The sequence below is a fragment of the Aythya ferina genome (genome assembly GCF_964211825.1).
Source record: "Aythya ferina genome assembly, chromosome: 1".
In the NCBI taxonomy this organism is placed as follows: domain Eukaryota; kingdom Metazoa; phylum Chordata; class Aves; order Anseriformes; family Anatidae; genus Aythya; species Aythya ferina.
Genome location: NC_140296.1, coordinates 11,331,304 through 11,356,526, shown reverse-complemented (window position 1 = coordinate 11,356,526; position 25,223 = coordinate 11,331,304). Strand labels below are relative to the sequence as shown.

At 40.2% G+C, this 25,223-nt stretch overlaps 1 protein-coding gene across 9 annotated transcripts in view; it reads right to left on the bottom strand.

Moving 5' to 3' along the window:
- Positions 1–558: 558 nt before the first annotated feature.
- The window catches only part of DEUP1 (deuterosome assembly protein 1), a 55,020-nt gene continuing 30,355 nt past the window's right edge, over positions 559–25,223 (bottom strand). For 8 of the 9 annotated variants that reach the window (XM_084538020.1, XM_084538021.1, XM_084538019.1 and 5 more), the window contains 7 exons: positions 23,378–23,514; positions 22,617–22,722; positions 20,862–21,059; positions 19,808–19,894; positions 17,636–17,835; positions 6,322–6,619; positions 559–770 (listed from right to left, as the gene is read on the bottom strand). In XM_084538020.1, coding sequence (XP_084394146.1) covers positions 600–770; positions 6,322–6,619; positions 17,636–17,835; positions 19,808–19,894; positions 20,862–21,059; positions 22,617–22,722; positions 23,378–23,514 — 1,197 coding nt within the window. In that variant the 3' untranslated portion in view covers positions 559–599. The remainder of the gene's footprint in view (positions 771–6,321; positions 6,620–17,635; positions 17,836–19,807; positions 19,895–20,861; positions 21,060–22,616; positions 22,723–23,377; positions 23,515–25,223) is intronic. The other variant, XM_084538023.1, reaches the window with a different exon arrangement.

The following is a 25,223-nucleotide window of genomic DNA, read 5'->3' as shown; positions in this document are numbered from 1 at the left end:
AGTCTATGGGTCTGGCAAAAGGAGTAATAGGGATGGCTTCAAAGTATGTTTCTGCTTTGTCTGCTCGTGTTCCTCCCACAGAACGGCATGGCTTACACCATAAGAAATGAAAAGCTCAGACCTCATTTCAAGAGTCCCAAGGGCTATTTCTATAGCCAAGAATAACCAGAGCAAAGATTAGCTCTTTACGCCAGGAGCTATGACATGGTCAAAGGCCCCTATTATTCTTCTTCTGTGCAATCTAGAGAATTTTTCTTGTCTGATTCAATTTTTAAGGGAATGATTCCACTTGTTAGCCCTCTGTACATCACAGAATTGAAAGTGTCTTCATTTCCAGTGCTGCAACGGGGTCCCAATTTAACTACGTGAACATACCCTGTGTACTTTATAATATGTCTAGAGTACAATGTTTTGTAACGTAGTCTAGTTGCAATATACCCAAATCTGCAGGTTAATGATTATCTTATCGAAGCCTTCATGCTAAAATACATACAATTCATGATGTGCCTAAAGACATTACGAAGATAGTTGCAGATTTTAGTTCTAAGAAAACCTGGAGTGATTACGCGTGGTTTTATTTTGTTGATTGCGTGCCTGGCTTAAGTATGCCTGCTTTCCTGTAGCATGGCATATTTCTTTAGAGTGCTTTCAGAATGTCTCTGCAGTTCTTCAAGGTGTGAATTTAAACGTTCTTCAAACTCTTTTGTATGTTTCTCTTCCTCTTGAAGGAACTTTTCTGTTTTTGCAAGGATGGACATCTCAGGAGAAGACTGAGAAATGCACAGAAAGAAATAGTAAAAAACACAAAGTTCAACAACGTGCTTGCATAATCAGTTTTTAAACTTAAACACATCTTAAGGCAGAGCAGCTAATAACCCTCTAAAGCTTTAAACATCTCCAAGAAAATATGACTTCAGGCATACATTTTTAAATGCATTCTGGTGGCTAAATACCATAATGTGAACATGATGTTTAAACACCTCTGACATTCACAGCATTGGGATGTAGATTTGCCATTAAAAAATATAAATATCCTGTTAGACAGAATTAAGCTGCCTCAGAACCTCTTAAATCTTTGGATCAGCTAAAGGTCATGTGAGTCATTTGTGTAATTTAGACCAGGACAGAGGACAATAACCTGTTCTTTGGAACTACAGAATATAACTAGTGTTGGGTACTGCTGATTGCCTCCTGTAATTTTCTCCCTCTGCCTCTCTTCCATCTCAGGAGATGCTTTCTTAGGAAAGGAAGAAAAACTGTACTCATTTCAGCACTGTCTACTTCAAGTCCTGATATTCTGGAGGACGTACTAAACTTTATTCACTGCAAGTAGTTCACTGAAAAATTTTATTTCCATTTAATGAACATTTAGTAGACAGAGACATAAAACATATGAAAATCAATCTTAAAATGGTTGTCATGGGACACAGAGTTGTATAAAGCAAAGGACGTGAATAAATCTTTGCTGGAATGAGTTCTAAAACTGTAAGCAGCATTCTTTGTTAATTCCTTTTGCTAATATTTAAGATCTATTCATTGGAATGTCTGTCAAAAAAAAAAAAAAAGAAAACAAAACCCTTTTCTTGGTCTAAAGATAATTTGCTTGTTTAAATATATTCAATGTTTATTTGTAAAGATAAAAATGATTTTATGGCATGAATTTTTAACAGTCAACTGAGAAAAAACTTCAAACAGGATCTGTAAAATATTAAGAGAAAGATATTTTTCTGTCTTTATGTGACTACATATTGAGTAAGATTATTAGAAATTATCATCTTAAACCCTGTGTTGAAATATTTTTTAATAACTGTTAGAATTGTTAGCATTGAATCTCTAGTTTTGTTTTTCCTAGAATATAAAAAGGAGACTGCCAGTACATCAAATAGGAAGGGCCTCAAATGATTTAAATATCCAAATGCTTTGTGGAAAATGCCAATTCTATTAAACCTGTAAATGTTTATTCTAGGATCCATTATATCGGAATGGGGTATTCCCTATTTCCACAGCAACTACAGGCAGATTCAGTCTTTGCTTCAGCCTGGTTTAAAACTGCCCTTAACAGCTTCTCAGGCCAGAAGATATTAAGTAGAAAATACAGAAATGCTGTAAAGCACTATTCTATTCAAATGGTTTGCAGCAGACCTTGAGATGAAATTTAGGGATTTCCCATAAGAAATCTCCTTACTTTTCACAGTACAGCAAGTAAATGATAGCCAGAAATAAGTTCTGGATGCAATACCACCCTCTAGACTGAGCCAGGCTTTCTGGACATACAGGGTTCCTAAAGTGAAATTCACAGATAAAGCAGAATTTTCCTTTACTTGGTGCCTCAAAAGTAAGTGTTTTAATGGGGCAGGGAAGAAAGTGACTTAATTTGCCAGGTAGGAATATGTAAATATATTCGTTCACCTTGTCCCACAACACTCTTCTATTGCTCCCTGCACTAGCAGGGATCTTCCAGTGCTAGAGAAACTCTGGAGGGAACTCACCCGCCTTTTGTTTTTCCCTGGAAACATGTGCATGATTCCCCACCCACAAATCACCATTGTTTTCACACAAAGAGATTTTCCTGAGATTTCGAATGCTATGGCTACACGCATTTTTTTTCCTCCCCTCTCACGGGCTAGGTCACATAAATATTTTCTTGTGATGTTTGGATTCAGTGATAGAGTTGGCAGTACTACTCTGAAGTGTTTTAAGATAGCTTTGCATTATGAAGAAGCCACTGTATGTGGAGGCTTTATTTAAAGCAACACCATGTTTCACTTAGTCTAAAATCACTGAGTCAATACTGAGCAAATAAAACACTTCCAGAGAGAAGCAAAGGAAACCAGGCAGATGTGCCAGTCTTCAGAAATATTACATCAAGTTACAAGAGGTTCTCAGAGATTCATTACTGCAGTGTTTACAATTGCTGACTTGTCAGTAGAAACATACTGGCCTGACGATGAAGCTATCTTCCTAAAACGCTACTGTCCTTTGCTTCAATTGGTACTCACTTTGATGTGTTTTTCTTGAAATACAGTGTGAACCCCAAATGAGACATTTCTGAATTTCCTCAGAGGAGAGGGGAATGTTTATCACAGAACAAGCAGATCGTGGCTCCTTGCAGCTTCTTACCCTGAGGGTCAGACATCACTGACTATCATTTTAGATAGGTCCCTAATGCACTGTGTTTATGCACTTTGAGAGAAGGTTGTATCTAAACAGGTCTAAAAGGCAAAATTTCTTGTTAGCAAGTAAGCTTTGTTTTCCCAGCCTCTGGTCTGTTCTTTCACTATGTCCTATATTATCTTCACTTTCTGTGCCTGAGGAAGGAAAACTATAAAGAAACTGCTTTAATCCCTGTCTCAGATGAGACTCATGGTCCCTAGTTTTGAATTTGTTTTCTTCAGATAACGCTTCCTTTGTATCTTTCAGTTTTCTAACTGGAGCTGTGCAGAAATGGGATCATTGGTAAGATTTCAGCATAACTGGCCGGGTAGTTAGGCAACAAGGACTCTGCTTTTTCATTACTACAGTGTCAGCTCCCCCCGTGTTTCCTTGCTGTATACCAGTAACAGGAGCCACCCTTTTGCCTCATCATTTGCTGGAAATGAAGGAGGGCACCTGATATATAGACGCATATCTCCATATGTGATACATATTAAATATGTCTTTTCCTTAAACAGAAACTACTCAAAATGCTTATGAGTTATGAAACTGGGTTGCTGGGCAGAAGCGCTGCGGGAAGCCAGGTCTATTCTCTCGCAGAGTGCCTAATTAACTTTACTAGTGCTAATCTCTTTCTTGCCCCATGAACTGTCCAACATTCCTGGATGCACATTTAGCAGTGCAGCAAGAAAACATTAACATTCAGGATAGTCTAATGTTTAGTGGTCAAATCATGCTCACAGAGCATTAAAGTCTTCTCATGTTTAGCCCTTCTACTACTCTGGAAAGTTCTTGTCACACCAAGACTACGAATTGGTCTGCCTAATTTTAATTTTCAGGGTGCAGTGTCCTCTAACCCTGCAATGCAGTACGTTTTAGGCAGAAGATACAGATGACTTTCTTCTCAGAAGAATGTGCTTCTGCTTGTATATGAAAATTGAGATTCCTGGGATAACTTCAAGCCACATAGGAAGGCATTTGGAGGACATAAATACCTTAGCAAGTAGGTAACAGTATTACTTAAAAGGCATGGACCACTGTGTGCCTCTGGGTAGGATCAAGACTGTCAAAATCATTCCTAATAATGTCCAGTGCTAGAATTTCCACAACTATCCACTGCAATTTATTTATTAAGTCATTTCCCGTCCTTAAAGTTAGAAAGTTTCCTCATGTCTAATTTAAATTTTCCTTGCTACAACCTAAGTCTTTCCTGTTCTACTAAGTCTTGAAAGCAAGAGCACGTGATGTGTGTCCATCACCTGAAGGGAAATATGACAAAGTATTCATGACTAAAAGTCACAAATAAAGATCCAGGTTGGGAAGCACAGTGTACATAACTGCTTGCTCCAGCTAATATAGAGAAATTATATAGAAATAGACAATTCTGAACCTGCCAATAATCTTCTTGAATAAATATGTATGTATATAAATGATGATTTGATTTTATTGATCTTCTGAACTCCTACCTGCTTTGATCCCTCTCCTTTGGGCTTAGACTATGCTTGAGAAACATCCCTTGCTTAATAATTTCATTCTGTACTTTGCCCACACACCAGCTGGCAATGTTTTCCTTACAATCTAGTCAACTGTCTTGGCACCGACCCTGTCCTGAGTGCCAGCTGGGAAATAGTTTCCCTGCAGCTTGCAAAAGTGTCTCAGAATGGGCATTTTCCCTGGGCTGGCTGGAAATAGAAGCTTTGTGCCCTGCTATCTCTGTCTGACACTTCTGACAGAAGAGAGGATGAGAACTGGTGTTTACCAGACTTTTCCTGAAAAAGTCCAAACAATTCTTTTTGCTGCTAGCAGTTCAAAGAGGAAAACTTCCAAGCCAATGAGAAACCAAAAGCCATTCACTTAAAATTCCTATGAGATGGAAACATGGAAATGAGGTCATACACCCAGGGCTAGCTGGTTCACTCTGACTGCTGGGACACAGCTGCTGGGAGCACAGGCTGCACTGCAATCCCTGCTTCCCAGGCAGGTAATCTGTGAATAATGTGGTGCTGTTGTCTGGGAGCTTCTGGAGCGTCTTCCAGCAGCCACATCTCTGACAAGAAAGGATGTGTGCACATTTATGAAGCGTACAGCAGAACTGGGGCACGACCAGTGCAACCTGCCTGAAGATGGCTGTTGGTGTCACGATGCTCTTCTGTCCTAATTAACATGCCATGTGGCAAGAACATTGCCTACTGGTCCTCCCCATTAAAAGCTGACCTAGTCTTCCCTTTTTTCTCTCAATAGGATTCAGGCACAAACAGTTCAGGATCTCCTGGGTACAAAGATGCACACATCACTGTTGGACAGAGAGATGGCCACAGTCCATTCCTCAATAATCTGTAAATTCTATTAAAAGTTGGTGTGGTTGTGTGGTTTGAGGTCTGGAAAATGAGTGCTAAATCTTCTAGTGGAAAAAAACAAAATAGGGGCCTGTAGTGGTTGCCTAAGGATGGAAAAAGGATACTAAGGAAGAATATAAAGCTCAAATTTAAAGAGAGAGCTGAAGTTGAAGAATTCTGGAAAGTTTTTCCTAAGAAGTTGCCATAGCCAAGGTGGGATTTATCCCACTTGTCAGTGGAGGTTGGTAATCTGCACCCTATGAAGACTGAAAGAAAGAATGCTGCACTATTACTCTTTCATTTCAAGAAAAATAAGGATTACAGCAGTTATCATTTCTGTTCCTTTTCAAATACAATAGCTAACACACAGAAAATAGTTGCTGCAATTCCTCTAATTTCATCCATCAATCAAATGCTGTGGAAACCGGATTTGTCTAACAGCACTTAAGGCAGAAGTTTGCAGGTATTATGGAAAGACATTTAAAGCAGTGCCCCTACAGAAGGCAATATGAAGCAGAGTGCCCCAATATAGAAGGCAATGAGCTAAAATGTAGAAGTCTCTCCCGCAGTCACATAATGGCAGGTAATTATCACCATCGTTACTAGTACAGAGATATGGCCCAGTAGGGGATGTTTAATCTTCAGAAAAAAACTGTGGTTATGTTAGGATAAGGTATTTACAGTTTTGCTGGGCTAGCACTGAATAAATAACAGTGACAACAGGAATAATCTAATTTTTGGTTCCTTCAGGATTGCATTTGGTCCACAGATGGATGTGGACCACTAAAAGAAGCTCTGAAAATATCTACGTTATAGAAAAACAGTTACTTACTGATAATTTGATTTCTTCTGCATCGTAAGCATGGCTTAGTAAACCGCCTGTTGTGCCTTTTTCAGAAAACAGCCCGCCAAAGCACAAAGGATACCCCACTGGTGGTGGTGGAGATTTATCATCCAGTTCCTTTTCATGACCTCTGTCAAGTTTATAAGATAAAGTGATATCACTTTTTGAGCCAGTGATATTGCCTTGGCCATATGAAGTTGGGCTACGGTTTCTGTGGCATCCACTGGCTGTGAGCAGAGCAGTCTGTTGAGCTTTCATGTGCCATCCATCTTCATTTTGGGAAGTTCTAAAATAGCAATAAAAATATAAAATCAAAATATGAAAACCAGTTGAAACTCCGAGCTATCAGAGCAAAGCCATGCTTTTTGTTCATTTGTTTGACTTTGATTACTCAACTGTTCAAAGTGCTTCCTGCACCCGGTTATGGACATAAGATTACGCATTACCAAGCTGCAGCAATTTAGCAACTTTCCACCTAAGTTACTGTGATTGTCTGAGTGTGCATTCTTTGTCTGCTTCAGCTGTAACTTGAATCACACTGATTTAAACTCTCCCATCGGAATTTCAGTTGAGTAACCTTGCCATATAATTTTGCAGGATACAATCTAAACCACAAACTGGCTTCGGTATGATGAGAAATAGACAGAACTTAGCCACACAAATACTAGAAATGAAATATCAAATTAGAAGAGAGATGAGATTATTTGTGGTCTGGATAATTAGTCAGTTTTGATCTAATATCATAGAATCATAGAATCATAGAATCATAGAATATCCTGAGTTGGAAGGGACCCTTAAGGATCATCAAGTCCAACTCTCGACACCGCACAGGTCTACCCAAAAGTTCAGACCATGTGCCTAAGTTCACAGTCCAATCTCTTCTTAAATTCAGACAGGCTCGGTGCAGTGACCACTTCCCTGGGGAGCCTGTTCCAGTGTGCAACCACCCTCTCTGTGAAGAACCCCCTCCTGACGTCCAGCCTAAATTTCCCCTGCCTCAGCTTAACCCCGTTCCCGCGGGTCCTGTCACTAGTGTTAATGGAGAAAAGGTCTCCTGCCTCTTGACACCCCCTTACGAGGAAGTTGTAGACTGCGATGAGGTCTCCCCTCAGCCTCCTCTTCTCCAGGCTGAACAGGCCCAGTGACCTCAGCCGTTCCTCGTACGTCTTCCCCTCAAGGCCTTTCACCATCTTCGTAGCCCTCCTCTGGACACTTTCCAACAGTTTCATGTCCTTTTTATACTGTGGTGCCCAGAACTGCACACAGTACTCGAGGTGAGGCCGCACCAGCGCAGAGTAGAGCGGGACAATCACCTCCCTTGACCTACTAGCGATGCCGTGCTTGATGCACCCCAGGACACGATTGGCCCTCCTGGCTGCCAGGGCACACTGCTGGCTCATATTCAACTTGCTGTCTATCACGACCCCCAGATCCCTCTCTTCTAGGCTGCTCTCCAGCGTCTCATCGCCCAGTCTGTACGTGCAGCCAGGGTTTCCCCGTCCCAGGTGCAGGACCCGGCACTTGCTCTTATTGAACTTCATGCGGTTGGTGATCGCCCAGCTCTCCAACCTGTCCAGATCCCTCTGCAAGGCCTTTACGCCCTCACTTGAGTCCACAACTCCTCCAAGTTTGGTGTCATCAGCAAACTTGCTCAAAATACCCTCTATTCCTACATCCAGATCATTTATAAAAATATTGAAAAGTACCGGCCCTAAAATGGAGCCTTGAGGGACCCCACTGGTGACCGCCCGCCAGCCTGACGCAGCTCCATTTACCATAACCCTTTGGGCCCTGCCCGTTAGCCAATTGCTCACCCATCGTATGATGTTTTTATTTAGCTCTATGGTGGACATTTTGTCCAGTAGGATCCTATGGGAAACCGTGTCAAAAGCCTTGCTGAAGTCCAAAAAAATCACATCAGCTGGTTTCCCTTGGTCCACCATACGGGTGATCTTATCATAAAAGGAAATCAGGTTAGTTAGGCAGGACCTACCCTTCACAAACCCATGCTGGCTGGGACCAATAACTGCTTTGTCCCCCAGGTGCGCCTCAATGAGTCCAAGAACCAACTTCTCCATGATTTTACCAGGCACTGACGTGAGACTGACAGGCCTGTAATTGCTAGGGTCTTCTTTCTGACCCTTCTTGAAAATTGGCACAACATTTGCCAGCTTCCAGTCTACCGGGACCTCTCCAAATTCCCAGGATCGTTGAAAAATAATTGATAGAGGTTCCGCAATGACATCCGCCAGCTCTTTCAGCACCCGGGGATGAATCCCATCCGGACCCATGGACTTGTAGGGATCCAGGTGGAGTAGCAAATCCCGCACACGTTCAGGGTCAGTTGGGAGTTTGTCATCCCCACCGTCCCGGTCCTCCAGCTCAGGGCACCCTGGGTCCCGACGCCCATCATCGGCATTGAAGACAGAGGCAAAGAAGGCGTTAAGCGTCTCTGCTTTGCCTACGTCATCGTCTGTGAGGAGACCTTCCCTATCAAGGAGCGGCCCTATGTTTTCTTTAGTTCTCCTTTTTCCATTTACATATCTAAAAAAACCCTTTTTATTTTCTCTCACAGACACAGCCAGCTTCAACTCTAGCTGTGCTTTGGCCACTCGAACTTTCTCCCTACAAACACGAACAGCATCCCTGTATTCTTTCCATGACGCCTGGCCCTCCTTCCAGTAGCGAAACACTCTCTGTTTCCGCCTAATCTCCATTAGAATGTTCCTGGTCAGCCACGCCGGCCTCCTGCCCCGCCTGCCTGACTTGCGATATTTTGGAATTGCCTTATCTTGTGCTTCTAGGAGGCATCGCTTAAAGAGTGACCAGCACTGGTGGACATCGAGGCCTTCAAGAGCAGTTTCCCAGGGGACCTTACTGACTAGTTCCCTGAGCAGCCTGAAGTCCGCTTTCCCCATATCTAGGGATGAGGTTTTGGTGGCACTTTTCCTTCTGTCACCATAAATTTTGAACTCAACCACTTCATGGTCGCTATGACCGAGGCGGCCACCAATCACCACATCTCCCACCAGACCCTCTCTGTTTTCTAGCAACAGGTCTAGGAGGGCACCTTTCCTAGTTGGCTCCGTTAGCACCTGTACCAAGAAGTTATCATCTAGGTGCTTCATGAACCTCCTGGACTTGCTCGTGTCAGCCGTGTGGCACTCCCAGTTAACGTCCGGCAAGTTGAAGTCCCCCATAAGGACAAGGGGAGTTAATCTCGAGGCCTCTCTTAGTTCTGTAAAGAATAATTTATCGGCGCTATCGTCCTGGCCAGGCGGTCTGTAATAGACTCCCACAACGACATCCCCTTTATTCGTTCGTCCCTTGATCCTTACCCAGAGGCTCTCAACTTTGCCATCGCCGACCTGAAGTTCCACACAGTCCAGCCCCTGCTTCACATACATCGCCACCCCACCACCTCGCCTACCCTGCCTGTCCCTCCTGAAGAGCCTGTAACCATCTATCGCAACACCCCAGTCACAGGACTCATCCCACCAGGTTTCGCTTATGCCGATGATGTCATAGTTGCGGGACTGGGCCAGGACTTCTAGCTCATCTATTTTATTCCTCATACTGCGTGCGTTTGTGTAAAAGCACTTCAGGTGCGTCTCCTTACACTCAGCACCTTGTGGATCTGACCAAAGGACCCCACTGGCACACAGCCCCTCTGATTCTAGCATACCATCCCTTAGGTCTTCACTGGCTCGCCTGGTTTTAGCCCCTTCCCCTTTCGACTCTAGTTTAAAGCCCTATCTATCAGCCCTGCCAACTCCTGACCTAAGATCCTTACCCCTCTCCGAGAGAGGCGCATCCCATCCGGTGCCATCAGGCCCGGTGTAGCATAGACCTTCCCATGATCAAAGAAACCGAAATTCTGCCGGTCACACCAGTCTCGAAGCCACGAGTTTATGCGAACAGTACGTCTTTCAGCTTCGATCCCCCCTATCGGAAGGACAGAGGCAAACACCACCTGCGCCCCTGATCCTCTAAGTAGTCGCCCCAAATCCCTAAAGTCTCTTTTGATCGCCTTCGGACTTCTCGTTGCTACTTCATCGCTACCAGCCTGAAAGACCAGTAGCGGGTAGTAGTCAGTGGGCCGTACCAGGCGCTTGACTTTCTTGGCAAAGTCTCTCACCCGAGCCCCAGGGAGGCAACAGACTTCTCTGCGGGTTGGGTCCGGTCGGCATATCGGTCCCTCTGTCCCTTTTAGGAGGGAGCCCCCCATAACAATAGCCCTTCTTTCTTTTTTGAAGGATGATGTGGCAATGCGACGTGTAGGTCGCATTGTCTTAGGCGCCCCCTCCAACTGGGACGGGTGTTTGTCTACTTTGTCATTTAGATTGTCTTGCTCTAGTCCTTCATATCGATTATTTAAGGGTAGATGAGAAGGTGAGGTGGGCAGAGAGAGGGCTCGCCTACCACCCCGAATAGGCACCTGCCTCCATTCCCCCCCTTGATCTAGGTCTCCTCCCGCTGCCTGGCTGGAGGAGTGAACCTCCGTCTTCTGCGTAACAGGAGACGCCTGTGCCGTGGCAGTCTCGTGAACCTGCCTCAGAGAGGGTAGAGCGCACCTCCACCAGTCAATTTCCCTCTCTGATTCCCTGATGCTCCTGAGCCTGTTCACCTCCTCCCGGAGCTCCGCTACCTGGCCGAGCAGTTCTTCAACCTGGGCACACCTCCCACAGGCATACCCACCACTGCTGTCAGAGACCGACAGAAGGCTGGGGCACACTCTGCAGCCCAGGACCTGGACGGCTGCGTGTTTCCCCAAGCCCTCCGTCTGAGTAGCCACACTGGTGACCGTGGCTGGAGATGCCTCACGAGATGCGGAGGCCACGGTTTTCTGCCTGGTCGATACCATGGTCAGGTTCTACGCAAGCAGGTTACAAGCACCGAAGGGAGAGGCAGCTGCAAAAGAGCGACGATGAGCCCCCCGCTCGCCCTGCCCGCGCGAACTGCCGCGCAAACTGCCACGCCCTTCGACGTGCCACGCCCTGTTTGCCCGTCCTGTTCGCCGCGCTCCTGGTCGCTCGCGCTCCCTAGGGGCAGCTTTTAACAGCCTGGGAGGGGGCGCTGCTGGCTCCGCCCTCGCCTCGTCAGCCTCCCTCGCGAGGACAGCCGGGTTCCGGCGGCTCCCCCGAGTGGCCTCGATGCCGGACAAAAAGCCCTGCCCGCCTCGGTCCCCTGCTCCGCTGCAGAACACGTCTGCCCCGGAGCCGATCGCCTCAGCAAATGGCTCTAAAACGGTGGCAACGCCTGGTTTAAATAGCCCGCCACTGACGTTGCTGGCTCCGCCCTCGCCTCGTCAGCCTCCCTCGCGAGGACAGCCGGGTTCCGGCGGCTCCCCCGAGTGGCCTCGATGCCGGACAAAAAGCCCTGCCCGCCTCGGTCCCCTGCTCCGCTGCAGAACACGTCTGCCCCGGAGCCGATCGCCTCAGCAAATGGCTCTAAAACGGTGGCAACGCCTGGTTTAAATAGCCCGCCACTGACGTTGCTGGCTCCGCCCTCGCCTCGTCAGCCTCCCTCGCGAGGACAGCCGGGTTCCGGCGGCTCCCCCGAGTGGCCTCGATGCCGGACAAAAAGCCCTGCCCGCCTCGGTCCCCTGCTCCGCTGCAGAACACGTCTGCCCCGGAGCCGATCGCCTCAGCAAATGGCTCTAAAACGGTGGCAACGCCTGGTTTAAATAGCCCGCCACTGACGTTGCTGGCTCCGCCCTCGCCTCGTCAGCCTCCCTCGCGAGGACAGCCGGGTTCCGGCGGCTCCCCCGAGTGGCCTCGATGCCGGACAAAAAGCCCTGCCCGCCTCGGTCCCCTGCTCCGCTGCAGAACACGTCTGCCCCGGAGCCGATCGCCTCAGCAAATGGCTCTAAAACGGTGGCAACGCCTGGTTTAAATAGCCCGCCACTGACGTTGCTGGCTCCGCCCTCGCCTCGTCAGCCTCCCTCGCGAGGACAGCCGGGTTCCGGCGGCTCCCCCGAGTGGCCTCGATGCCGGACAAAAAGCCCTGCCCGCCTCGGTCCCCTGCTCCGCTGCAGAACACGTCTGCCCCGGAGCCGATCGCCTCAGCAAATGGCCTATAATATAACTTAATATAACTTGGCCTATAATATAACTTTAAAGAACTATATTCGAATAGCTAGAATTTAGAATAAATGCTTAAATCAGTTAAATAAAAAGGATAGTACAGGAAACTTTGATCCTAAATCTTTACTGCAACACTAATTATGCTACTGATTTAATGATAACCCACTGGAAATTAATAAAAGAAAATGCACTGGAAATTAATAAAGGAAATGATGAAATCTTTAAATTTTTTTTAAATTACACATAAACATGCTTTTGTAACAATAAGGGAAATCTTCAAGCTTATTGAATTTTCAAGTATTTTATTATGATGTTCCATAACTCTTGTATCCTGCTTATAGTGATCAGAATGGATGTATGAGCATATATTTGCATTCATTTGTAGCTCTGTGAAGCAAACAATTTTTATGGTTAACTACAACAACAACAAAATCTTGCTTCCCGTTTGAAATTTCTTCTTCTGACAGTTAACCGAATAACTCTGAAATCACATAGATTAAAGAGCAGAAAATTTTGAGACTTGTTTGCCCAGATGTCTAATTTTCAAATGGATCTTTACTTGCTTTATATACCAAAACGTGAAACAAACAAACAAAAAAAAGACAATTCAATTATTTCAGATTTTATTACATTTCTGTGACAACATTTCTGGCTATAGTAGAAATTGCCACTGTAGGGAGGCCTGTGCTTATGATGAAATAGAAATTTCACTCTTGGGAGGTAACTACTGTACTTAAACATGATAGATGTCTAGAAAGATGTTTAAAAGATCCTAAAACGCTTTACTAATTTGAAATGCAGCTATAAAAGCTTTTAAAGATCAAGTTCTCTGCCACTAAAACGTGATTACTGTTATATCTAAGAATATGCAGTGCTACTCAGATCCAAGGAAAACAGATTTTATTTTTAATAAAAAAGGAAGAATATGCCAAGCACAGGGAAAGGGCAGTGCTGTCTGCAGAAAGATCACACCATCATTTTCTAATGTCGGTTTAAATATTTAGTGCTGGGAGAAGCACTAAATAAGTGCAGCCCTAATGGCTCCTGCTTGTACATAGGCATGCTGGGGCTGAAACGTGAGACTGAATCCTCTATAAATGGGCTGTGCAGGACAACCCAGAAACCTGATGAAGAACATATTTTCTCGGATTATAAAGTAGTAGCGATTAAGTTACTCTGAATGCTACAAGAAAGCAAATTATAAGCATGATGCTATAATATTATTATTACTATGATATTGTTATTATGCATTCAAAGACAAAACTCTGGAAATATGTACCAAACCTTCCAGTTCTCTAAATGACCGAAAATGTTTATCTTTTTGGGGGCAGAAATTTCTCCTTTCTTCCATGCTTTTCATTAAAATAAATACACTCTGCCCTTCTGGGCATAGGAGAATGCATTTATTTATTTTTTCTCCTATTTTAAATCTATTCTGCCTATTGTTTGTATGAAGGCCACAGTGAAAAAACTGACACCTTTGAAGATAGATGGCAACGAATGACAAAATCGCAGATTTTTTTTTTTTTCATTTTGTGTTCTGACCTTTTTGGAAGTAATTTCCTCTGAAAACCCCTAGTAAACTCCACGTGATCTGTGTTCATTTTTTCCCCAGAACTGGTTCTATATGTATTTAATAACAGTTATTACTGTTATTTTATAGCTTTCCTCTCACTAAGACCAGAATTTTCAGACTTGGGTGCCTACATTTATGGTCGCTTTCACATAGTAAAAAGACATACCCCACACCCCAGAAAAGAACACCACCAAGACCTGATTTTTTAAAGGCTCTACTTCCTACTGTATTCAATAAATTGCTGGGGCTGTTTGCTGTCTGCCACCTACGTTTAGGTGTTTTGATATAGATGCTATGCCTTCACTCAAGACAAATTTCACAGCTGGGGCTTAAATTTCTGCTAGTTCAGTCCAAAATAAAATCTAAAAACAGAGTTCTAGGTTGAGTACAAATGTAAAGGTAGGCAAATATCTGCAAATTCGTAAAAAAAATGATCATTTGTCAATACTGGCAATGCGAATTCACTGTAACTGCAGTTGAGTAACTTATGCTTTTAGTGGGGTTATAGAGCATTTAAAATATACACATACTTCGCAAAAATAATGTCACTGTTGGCATGGAGACATATGGGACAAGAAATGAAAGAACAATGTCCTCACAAAGGGAATTTGAGAGAGAATAGATTTTTCCATACTCAGGTATACACAAAATCAGCTAGGTCCCCATGAGATCAGCGACTTCCGTGGTGCAAAACAAACTCCTCACGCAGCTCGTGCTGCTTGACATAACTATTCTTAAGAAAGAGAACAACAGGTCTTTAAAGACCAGGATGCCTGCGGAATTATTGTTGCTTTTACCTTGCAAGTGTAACTGGTAACTTGATTTTAAAAAACTGCTGCTAAGTATTTTCCTGAAGAGATTGTTTTTGCTGCTTCCAGTTTATCTGCTGCAATAACTGATAGGGCGGTGAGCATGACTAAGAATGTAAGACGTCCAAAGAGTGGTGAAGACTTCTTTCTGACAGACATGACACTGTCCACACATCCTTTAAGAGACCTCCAGCTACCTCAGGAGGCATTCAGTCCTAGCCTTTACCTCTCACTTTTTCCACACAAAGTGCAAAAGTGCACTTTGGCTTGGCCAGTTACCTAATTTGTGTATGTGTTTGTGGTAACTTTGTGTCAAAACTCACGTGCTCGTTTTAATTTCTGAAGAAGTAGGCTAAGCACACTGGATTTATCAAAGAAAATCCTCTTCAATCAGGCCAAAATTCAAACCAACTGTACGTGTACAAAGTATGAACAAGGGATTAAAACTTTGGGGGTAGAGAATGCTTATTTTAATATTAATAAAATCAATTATCATATATGAGAACAGTAATTAATTAGAAGTGGTTATAGGTAGGATGTGGCCTCAGTCTTCTTTAGCACAAAGATGCTACTTCTCCATGTGCTACTTTGTGATATTTAGAATGTCACTGAACACCTAAAGAAAGAAGAAAATGCCTCTTCCTAAATCATCAGCCTACCTTCCTGCAATTATCTGTATTTTCTCTAGAGGTCTCCTGTCTGTCTGTGCCCATGCCTAGGATTCTAGTAGTGATCATGAGAGAAAAATATTACAGGGTACACTCAAAGACATTTTTGTCTGTTGTGCAAATATTTCTAGGTTTCTGAATGCACAAACAAAAAGTACAGCTTCTGAAAATTACCATTTAAAACACAACCTCCCCACCTTGCACAAACATTGTGTTTCCTTTTTTTTTTTTTTCCTGTGTAAAAAAGTCTTTTTGCCCTTTCTCCAGTACCATAATTACCATGGAAACAGAACTGCAAATTAAAACAGAAATAACATGGTTTATGCTCACAATAAAATAAAACATACCCCAGAGTTAAACCAAACCAACATCAATTGCCTGGCTTATGTGCTCACATTTGATGGTTGAAAATTCAATTTTCTTTTTCTGAGAAAATCTTGGGGTAGTTCCCCATCTGGGGAACAGAGAACCAACAGTATACATAGGGCTCAATCTTAAAAAGACTGCTGGCTGAGGTATACATACACTGCACATGGAATTTGCCCTTTCTTGTAATCTCTATATCTGCATTTAAAAAAAATAATAAATAGCCTTTAACTTAGGAACTTAAATACACGTTTTAGAACCTGAAAAACAGGCCCAATACACCGTTTTCATCAGATTAATTAGAATTGTAATTTAACTTGTGTTCAGTAGGGGTGACTGGGATTTCTGTTGTGAGGAAGGTTTCTCTCTCCCTGTTTTGGTTTAACATTGGGTTTTAATGGTTATGAAATCAACATCCTGCAAACTACCTGCATAACTCTCTTTACACTGAATTCACATGTATGAAGTTTCACAGTTCCTCATGTACAGTAAATGTAATTACTGATAAAATTGGAAAAATCTTATTTTTGCTCACTTAAGAAGAGTGGAAGCATGAGCAAAAATTGCACCAACCCATCTTTAGTGGAATTATGAGATCTACAGGTGCACAACAGTCTGTACCTTAATTTGTCAATCTTTGATTCAGCAAAGCCTTCAACATCATTTGAAGTTTAGTAGCAAAACAGACATAGCTGCTGCTTCCATATATCCCTGTATATGCACACAGATATGCATATATACATTTATTTCCACGTGAATACTACCTCCATCACTAAACATCATATTTAAAAGGAAAGTCTAGGCAAGACTGTATCAACAGATAATGCAATGCCTTTCTACTATACAGAAGAAAATCACTTTATGGTTTGCCATAAACTGGAATGTATGACTTTGAAATCTTATCCTGTACAATTTTGGCTCTACTTTATTTAAACTTTTGTTTCACAGAACTGTTTTACATTAGTGCTATTGCATAAATTCTTTGTTATAAATGATCAAAATATTTGGATTTCTATTAATTTTTAATTTCCTGTAGTGTGAAATATTGTTTAGCAGAGAGTTTAATTTTCTTTTTATTACTGCAGTGCCATGATGATAACACATTTGAAGGTCCTTCAGTGCTTCACTGAATACAAGGAATTAAGAAGTAAAGACATCATTGCCATACGTTTTCTGTGAGACTGAGTGTTCTTAAGTCACATTACTTTTCCCTAACAAGTTTACTGTGATAACAATTTATTCAGGGCATCTGAATTTATGTTTCTTTAAAAAAAAAAAAAAAAACAACAAAAAAAAAACCAAAACAGATCACCCAAGAACACCAAAACTTTACAAGGCATTAAAATACATTTAATGAAGCTTCCAACAAATGGACACAAAGCTTTTCAGCAGGAGCTGTAGTTCAAACTGCTTATTAAGATAACCTCCTGTGGAGCAGTTTACCTCTCATGTTGGTTTGTATATCCTTTCCTTGTCTTGTTTTTATTTGGCAGTAAAAATTCATTCTGTCCTGTTTTGCAAAACCTGGAGCTAAGAATAACTTAAGCAGCGTAAAAAATGTTTTAAAACTATTTCACATGAAAAATATTAAAATAGGCAAACATTTCTGAGACTTCATTTATTGCCAAATTCAGTTAGCCATGAAAATGTATGAAAACTTTACTGAGTCTGATATTTAGGTTGGTGGGAGTTCTGAATGAAAAAAAAATAAAAAAAAATCCTTACAAGTTGGGTCCAATTACATACTTCCAGGAAGTTAATAGAAAGTTTCATATATAAGTACAATCTAAATATTACCTCTCTTCCTTTTCCTGCATCTTTGAACCGGCTTGGTAACTGTGCTCTGTTTCTCCATTTATATCCATGCCACCCAGTATTGATGTTTCTGTGTCATTTTGTAGTTTAACAAGACTATTCTGTAATCTTACATTCTCATGTTCCAGTTTGTGAATGGAAGCTGTGAAATTTCCATGTTCTTTGTTAGATAAATCTATAGTCTGTGAAAGGAGATAAAGCCATCACTAAATAGGCATATTTTCCACAATAAATGGGTGTTAGTATTTTCAACAAGCAAACACAAAACAATGTTCTATGCTAAAGAAAGACCTAGCTACCACATATAATCATGCAGCACTTATAGCAAACCAAAAGAATTGCCTCCAGAAAAAAACAACACTGTAGATAAATGGGAAAGGATTACAGCCTCTATAACACAATAAAACAAATTAAAATTTCTCAACGAACAGTGCATTCAAAATGTTATTGTTGTAAATTCATCATCACTAGCATTGTAAAACTTATGACATAAAAGCAACCATAACAGCTATAGCTATAGACTGCATTGCTCCCTCCAGTAATGACTGCACCAAAAATAACAAGACAAATTATGTAAGTTCATTACTATACTAGATACAGTGTATGTCTACAGGCACGATTTAATATCTGTGTTGATAGACAGTCACCTTCAGCTTCAGAAGCAGTAGAGCCACGTTATCACAGCGGTCTCCACCCGTGTTACTAAATCCTGCTTCTTAGTTGGGTACCCACAGAGTACACAAGTCAAAATAATGGAAGTGCAAACAAGGTGTGCACTGCATCCAGGGGCTGAAGAGGCCCATCCACTAGGATGCCAAGAGTGGAAGATAAAGATTAGCTCTGATGGTTGACTAGCAATAGCAGCAAGCTGTCACCAACAGAAAATCATCTCAAGACTTCTCAGATCGTACACAAAAGGCTAAAATCCCATACACTTTATTATGAAGTGCTTTCATATATTTCCAGTTTAATTTATTCTTTTGGAACCCAGTAATCCATGAGTATTAAAGATTTGTTTTTAGCACATTGATAGCACAGCTAGGGTTCCTGCACCTGAAAGCTTGCCTATTTTTTGGATTAATTGGTCTAACGTTATCTCTTCCTATAAACCTTGCCTTGCTCGGCTAGTTTTATGGCAAAATTATGAGCCAAGTTGGCACAGAAGTGCCAGAAAGTATTTAAAAAAAATGACATTTTGTCCAAGGATGGAGGCAGGGGCTCAGCTATGTCTCGCATCTAGAGAGGTGAGGCAGAAGAGACAAAGGTGGCTGCTAAGTCACCCTAAAACTGATAGCTCTAGAACCAGCTCTAGTGCAGTTATAATGGCATGAAGCCCACAACTGAGCTGACACAGCTGTATATACACACACATATCTGTAACATTATATATGGATGTATAAATAATACGCCCTGATATGCCATTTTAAGGGTATGGAAAAGGTGACATTTGCCAGTTTACAGTCAGACAATTACCAGGCTATGAATCCCCCAAAGACGTATTTACAGCAGTATTTACAAACTGCATTTTGGTGTTTTTCTAGTGACACACACAATAACTGCAGATATTCTGTAAGGAGGGAAGGTTTTAAAGCTCTTTGTAGAACACAGTGTATGAAATGTTTATTACATCTGTATAAACTGTAATTCCACATTATATTGTCACATTTTTATGAATTAAACTTTAAATATTCCCTGTTTGAAGAGAAATAATTACTAAACTCTGAAAATAAGCTGGGTGGGGGAAAGTGTTGTGTCAGGTTTTTTACACCATTATTTAAATGCCAGATCAACAAAAGGGGAAAATAATAAAAATGGACATATTTTTGTATCTGTGAAAATGACAACTGTTTAAAAACAGCTGTAATAATTGGTCAGTTACAAAAAATAGGCTCCAAGAATTTAGTATCTAGACAAAATAACTGAAAAGTCTTGTTTGCTTCTAGCTTACTACAATTAAGGTTAAAATTATTCCTAGCTATACCCATCTTCAGGCTCTGCATGAATACCACCTGTCTTTGATTATGTCACACAGTTTATTTTTATTTATTTTACACAAGCCAGAAATTTCTAAATTTGCCATGATCTCAATCTCCATTTACAGTAAGTATAAGTAATTGCTCTTCATATTGCTTAAATTAAAAAAGCAAGAATTACCATGCAACTTTTGCACTCCTGATTTTCTATCATCTCTTTTAGATGTGTGTTTTCAGATTTGACAACTTTGTAGTTGAAATCCAACACCTAGGAAAAGATTAAGTTCTTAGACATATGAATATTACTGTTAACTTGAAAAAATATTGACTATAGGTATGATAAGTTAAATTTTGCAAAGTATACATAAGTAATTATGAACCTATCTATGAGATACAGTTTTTTTTTTTTTTTAAATACATCAGTACTAAACCAGAAAGAAATATTCAGCTATCTATGAAAGGCATACAAATGGTCTGCTACCAGTTTTATTTACCTTTTTGAAAGAAGTAATCAGTTATGAAAACAAGGGAGTAGACATACAGTTACAAAATACCAAGAAGGACAGACCTTGCAGACCACTGAAACTGCTTGAAACCTTAGTCATGAAGCCTAGGAACCACATTCACTCTTAATGATACCATCTAACATATGGCCCAGTAAATAGTGCCACACAGCAGCAGTGTCACATTTTCCCAAACACTAACTTTCCTATTGTCAAAAGTAAAGTATTATGACAGTCTACTGATAGACTCAGTCTACTGAGTCTACTACTACCATTTAAAAACATCAGTATTTTACAGTTTTCAGCTTTCAAATTGCCATGCTTTTCTAAGCATACTTGTAACATTCTTTACAAAGCTTTTTTTTTTAAAAAAAGGCTTAAAAATTACGAAATGTTCTAGATAATCTAATAAATGATTCCAATGATAAAGCACATACAATAACAACAAAAAATTTGTTGAGATCTTTTGCATATTAAAATGGTGACTGCAATTGATGGTCAGGGTGATCTGCAATTTAGATGTACAGTTGACATTTAGTGGTGCTTTATTGTTCCAGTATCAATTTGGCTGCTATAATATTTGGCTGTACTATTTAATAAATACTACTACGTCACTGCTGATGGAGATGAAAACTAGAGAAAGAAAAGTAATGTCTTTTTTACCAGATAATGTATGTCATCATCAATAGTGTGGAGTAAAATGGCCTAGGCTGGTTTTGCCTGCTTGCATACCTGTTGTTTTGCTAACAATTTGTCTTTTATCTGTAACTCCATTTTTAACTGTCTTTCCAGAAGACTAGCTTTCTCCATGATAGTTGCTATAGTGATCTCCTTCTGATGAAGCTCTTCTGTCAGGTCAGAGATTTCTGTCCTTGTTCTTTCCTGCTCAGAGCAATGGGACTGCTCCTCTCGATAAAGATGGTTTCTTATCTGTAGCAAATACGTTTCAATAAGAAAAAATGTTGTGCAGTAAATATGACTGAATCACTAACCACATACTACTGACTTTTTTACGGTCTGCTTCCAAGACACCAACTCTTCTAACCAAGTCAGACATTTTTGAGATTTTATAATAAAATGTCTTCATGAGGCAGTGCACAGTCTTATTTATTTTTATGTCTTTTTTAACCCTTCTCATTTGCTAATTTAGTATTAGAAATGAACAAAATATATATTATTTATATTAAAATTTTAAAGGAATGCAATAATAATAATGTTAATTTCAAGAACTGGAAATTATGACAAAGAAAATCCAAGGAAATATCTTTTCAATAAACCTAAGTATGATTTATTTATAACGCTCCAAAGTTATTTTAGGCTGCATTAAACATGTCTTAAACCAAAATTAACTCCAGAGCAATATAAATAAATAAATCTAGAGACCTCTTAATGAGAAACTATGATAGAAATAGAAGAATATATATGGTAAACCACTTTATGAGAATTTTTCTGCCGTTATATATAAAATTTAAGGTCAAGCTTTCTCCATTATCTCCCATGTAAAGGGTTCTCCAAAGAATCAACACAAAGATTGTTTTCATAATCTTTCAACTAATAACCAAAACTGTAGTACTGATAGATTTTCGTAATATGTAAGAAACATTACTATTAAAAACAGCAAAAATACCTTCGAATGCATTTTAATAATTCTTCACAGTACTGTACACAATCAGTAACAGATGGCATTTCATATTTATTTATGCAAACTACACAGAAATACTAGAATTGTAAACAAATAGATATAGATGCAAAAAATCTGACAGCTAGAGCATGATTATCATGCCAAAATTGCTGCAGCATCCAAGTCAGCTGCATCCAATTCCAGATGTTCATGCTTACATTGCTACTCAGCAAAAAACACAGCGCGTCTGTAAGGGGAGTTCCAGGCACCCTCTTCCTCAAAGTGTTAACCTGCCAAGCCATGTGTCATTCCACAATGCCATGCCACAACTGCTTGCACACAGCAGTTCTGAAACGTGCAATGCAATACGATGCAAAACTCAAAGAAAGAAGCACTGCCCTGGATTGTGCAGCAGATGACTGATAAAGTAGCTTTGTGTGGGTACCAGCCATAGTGATTTTACTGGTTGATCTGTTATTCTCATGTTTGAGACCACCTACAAACTACTACTTACCTCCTACAGCCTATTAACTACCCATAGCCTTGGAGGACTTATTACTTGCAAGGTATTACTTAATCACAGTAATATTTAGGCTTGGGCTTTTCCATTACTTTCATGAAGTAGCAACCTCAGTTGTTAGTGCGCAGAGTCAGAATACCAATTGCTATACAATTACCTCCAGGAATGCAACCATATATGAAAACTCCATACTCTCCTAAACCCTCAGTTTATCTTTCTGCTCTCTTTTGCACATGTCCAAGCTCACTACTTTGATCTCTCTCTCTTTTTTTTCCTCTTTTTTTTTTTTTTTTTTAAATCCTAGACTGCAGTGTGAGACCTGGAAATACTTAACAGTATGACGTACCTTGTTTAGCACTTCTTGTTGGCTTTCTTGACTTTGTGCCAGTAGTAATAAATCTGAATTTTTATTTTCTGTTTGCTCGGTAAGTTGTACAGAAGATGACTGATGTCTTTAAATAAGAAATGAAAAAACAAAACAAAAAATATGAAATAAGCAGAATGTGCAATAATCTTTCACTTAAAAATCTTCTTCCCAGGGTAAAACTGGGAACTTGTTTGGGGATGAAAAAAAAAAACCAACACAAAACCCACAAACCAAAACAAAAAACACCATGAGATTTGGCCTAAAAAAGGTTGGATCTTGGGAGATTTCTAGAGATTAAGAAAAGGGAAGTGTGTGCAGAAAGAATCCTGAAATCTCTTCTTGATTAGTATTTCATGTGTTCTTTGACAGTTATGGTAGATTAGATAAACCATAACAAGATGAACATTTTACTCATAGAAGGTTAGGGAGAATCATAATTGCTCTATTTCCAAAGTGTTTTAATGCCAAGAAATAGAGAGGCACTTAAAGCATATAAATAAAATAGGTTAAATACATTGACTTGCAAAGATCTATGCAACATAAAGGCCTTTTATCAGAGGGTGCACCTACTGTCTTTAATCTTGTCATGTATGAAAATGTTCATTCAAAAATTGTTTAAAAGTCTGACACTTGAATCCCAACTATCTTTTTCAACAGACTTGATTTAAATCAGAAGTAAGAAAAAAAATGATTAGCTTAGTAGTACTTGTTATTTTAAACATTGTCTTTAGCACACATACTTTATTTGAATTTCCTGCATTTCTCTGATTTTCAATAATTCTGTATGCAATTGTTGGCATTCCAGATGTATCCATCTCCAGAGAGCATCGCGTGACTGCAGCTCTTTTTTCATTTCTGAAAAGCTGGCCTCCATGTTCTAAAGAAGAAAACAAATACACAAAGAGCCAAATAAAATGAGAGTAGTAGCTCAAAATGCTGTATTTTAATGCATCACTTCTGACACCTGAGTAATGTGTATGAAAGGATATAAATACTTATATTCTGAGCTTTATTTCTGAAGAAGGTATTGCTTCCACATCAGCTACTTTCTCCAGAAATGCCATCTAAAAAACAGATACCGAACATTCTTTAGCTCTTGCAATGTTCCGATACATATCTCTGAAGTTATCACAGGAGACACCACTTAGAAGCTCTTTATCACATAAAATACATGTAAAATACAGAGTTTGCTTGATTAAACAGCTTCTACACCCTTGAACATGCTTCATATGTAAGAATTAGTGCCGTAAGTAACTTCTATGTTGCGTTTTGATAACAGCGTTTCCAAATTTAAAAGCATGAAACTACAAAGCTATAGAAAGGCAGGGTTAGGTGCACATCTTCATTAAACGTTGCCTGGAAGCTTGGAGCAGATACCTGTGGACTTATGTACATGTGTATAAGTATGTATATCGTGTGTGTTCAATCATCTCCAAAACAATTCTGTCTCCATGTTGGTAATTGCCTGGGTAGATGAACATCACCAAATTTTCACACAATCATAAAATATTTTCCTTAGGGACTCCACAAATCTTGTCTCTAATTTACCTTTCATTTCTGACTGATAATCTATCAGCAAGTTGTCCGTCATGTCATATTTGTCATCATAAAATCTGAGCTCCTATAGCAATTACCAAAAAGTATACTAAGATCATACTAAAGATAAGAAATTGGAACTATAACTGCCAAATAATAAAAGTTGCAACAGTAATCAGATTCTTGTAATAACAATAGAAATGTTCAGAGAACATTTATTTCCTCTCACCCAAGATCCAAAAGCATGTTCCAGATAAAAGGATTTTCCAAGTATGCTGATCCTTTGCCTTTAAAACTGTTACACTAAAAACAAGTATTTCTCATAATTTCTTCTTTTTAATATAGTTTCCATGTTTAAAAGCAAAAATAAGGCTTTTAAATGTTCAAAAGACAACTTTAAAAAGTAAAATCCAGAAATGACTCCACAAGCAAGGAACTTCAAAGGTTTATTTCCCTTAGAGCCTCATATTAGAATGACCTTCCTTCCAAGAAGCCTGTGGTTTTCCTGTGGCTGAAAGGGCTGCTGAAGACAGATATGAAACTTTTTTTTTTTTAATTTTTTTTTTAGGGGCTGCAAATACAGATGTAGTCATTATATTCTTTGTTAAATGAAGGCTGAGAGAGCTTTTGAACTCAGAAATAGAAGTGTGGCCATATTTTTAGTGAAATAAAGTGTAATAAATTGTTAAAATTCTCTGCAGAAACTTCCTTATGATCAGCTTAATGGCTTTAACATTTATGAGACAGCCACAATTAGTTTATAATATATTATTTTTTAGGGTGTGTGTGTGTACACCTCTGATTCGATTGTGTGGTGGATAAGGGAAATGCTGCACAACTGTGTGGTGGAAGTTGAAGCATCTGTGGCAGGCTGCATTCAACAGGCATATTTACTTAAATTGTATTTTCTTCTATGAATTACAATAGTACCAGGAATAACAGCAGCCACAGCAGTAGCAGCAATAATAATTGAAACAGAATTTCAGGTCAAGAGTTTCACATATCACTTCAAAAAAGTCAATTAGATCACAGAATCACAGAACTGTAGGG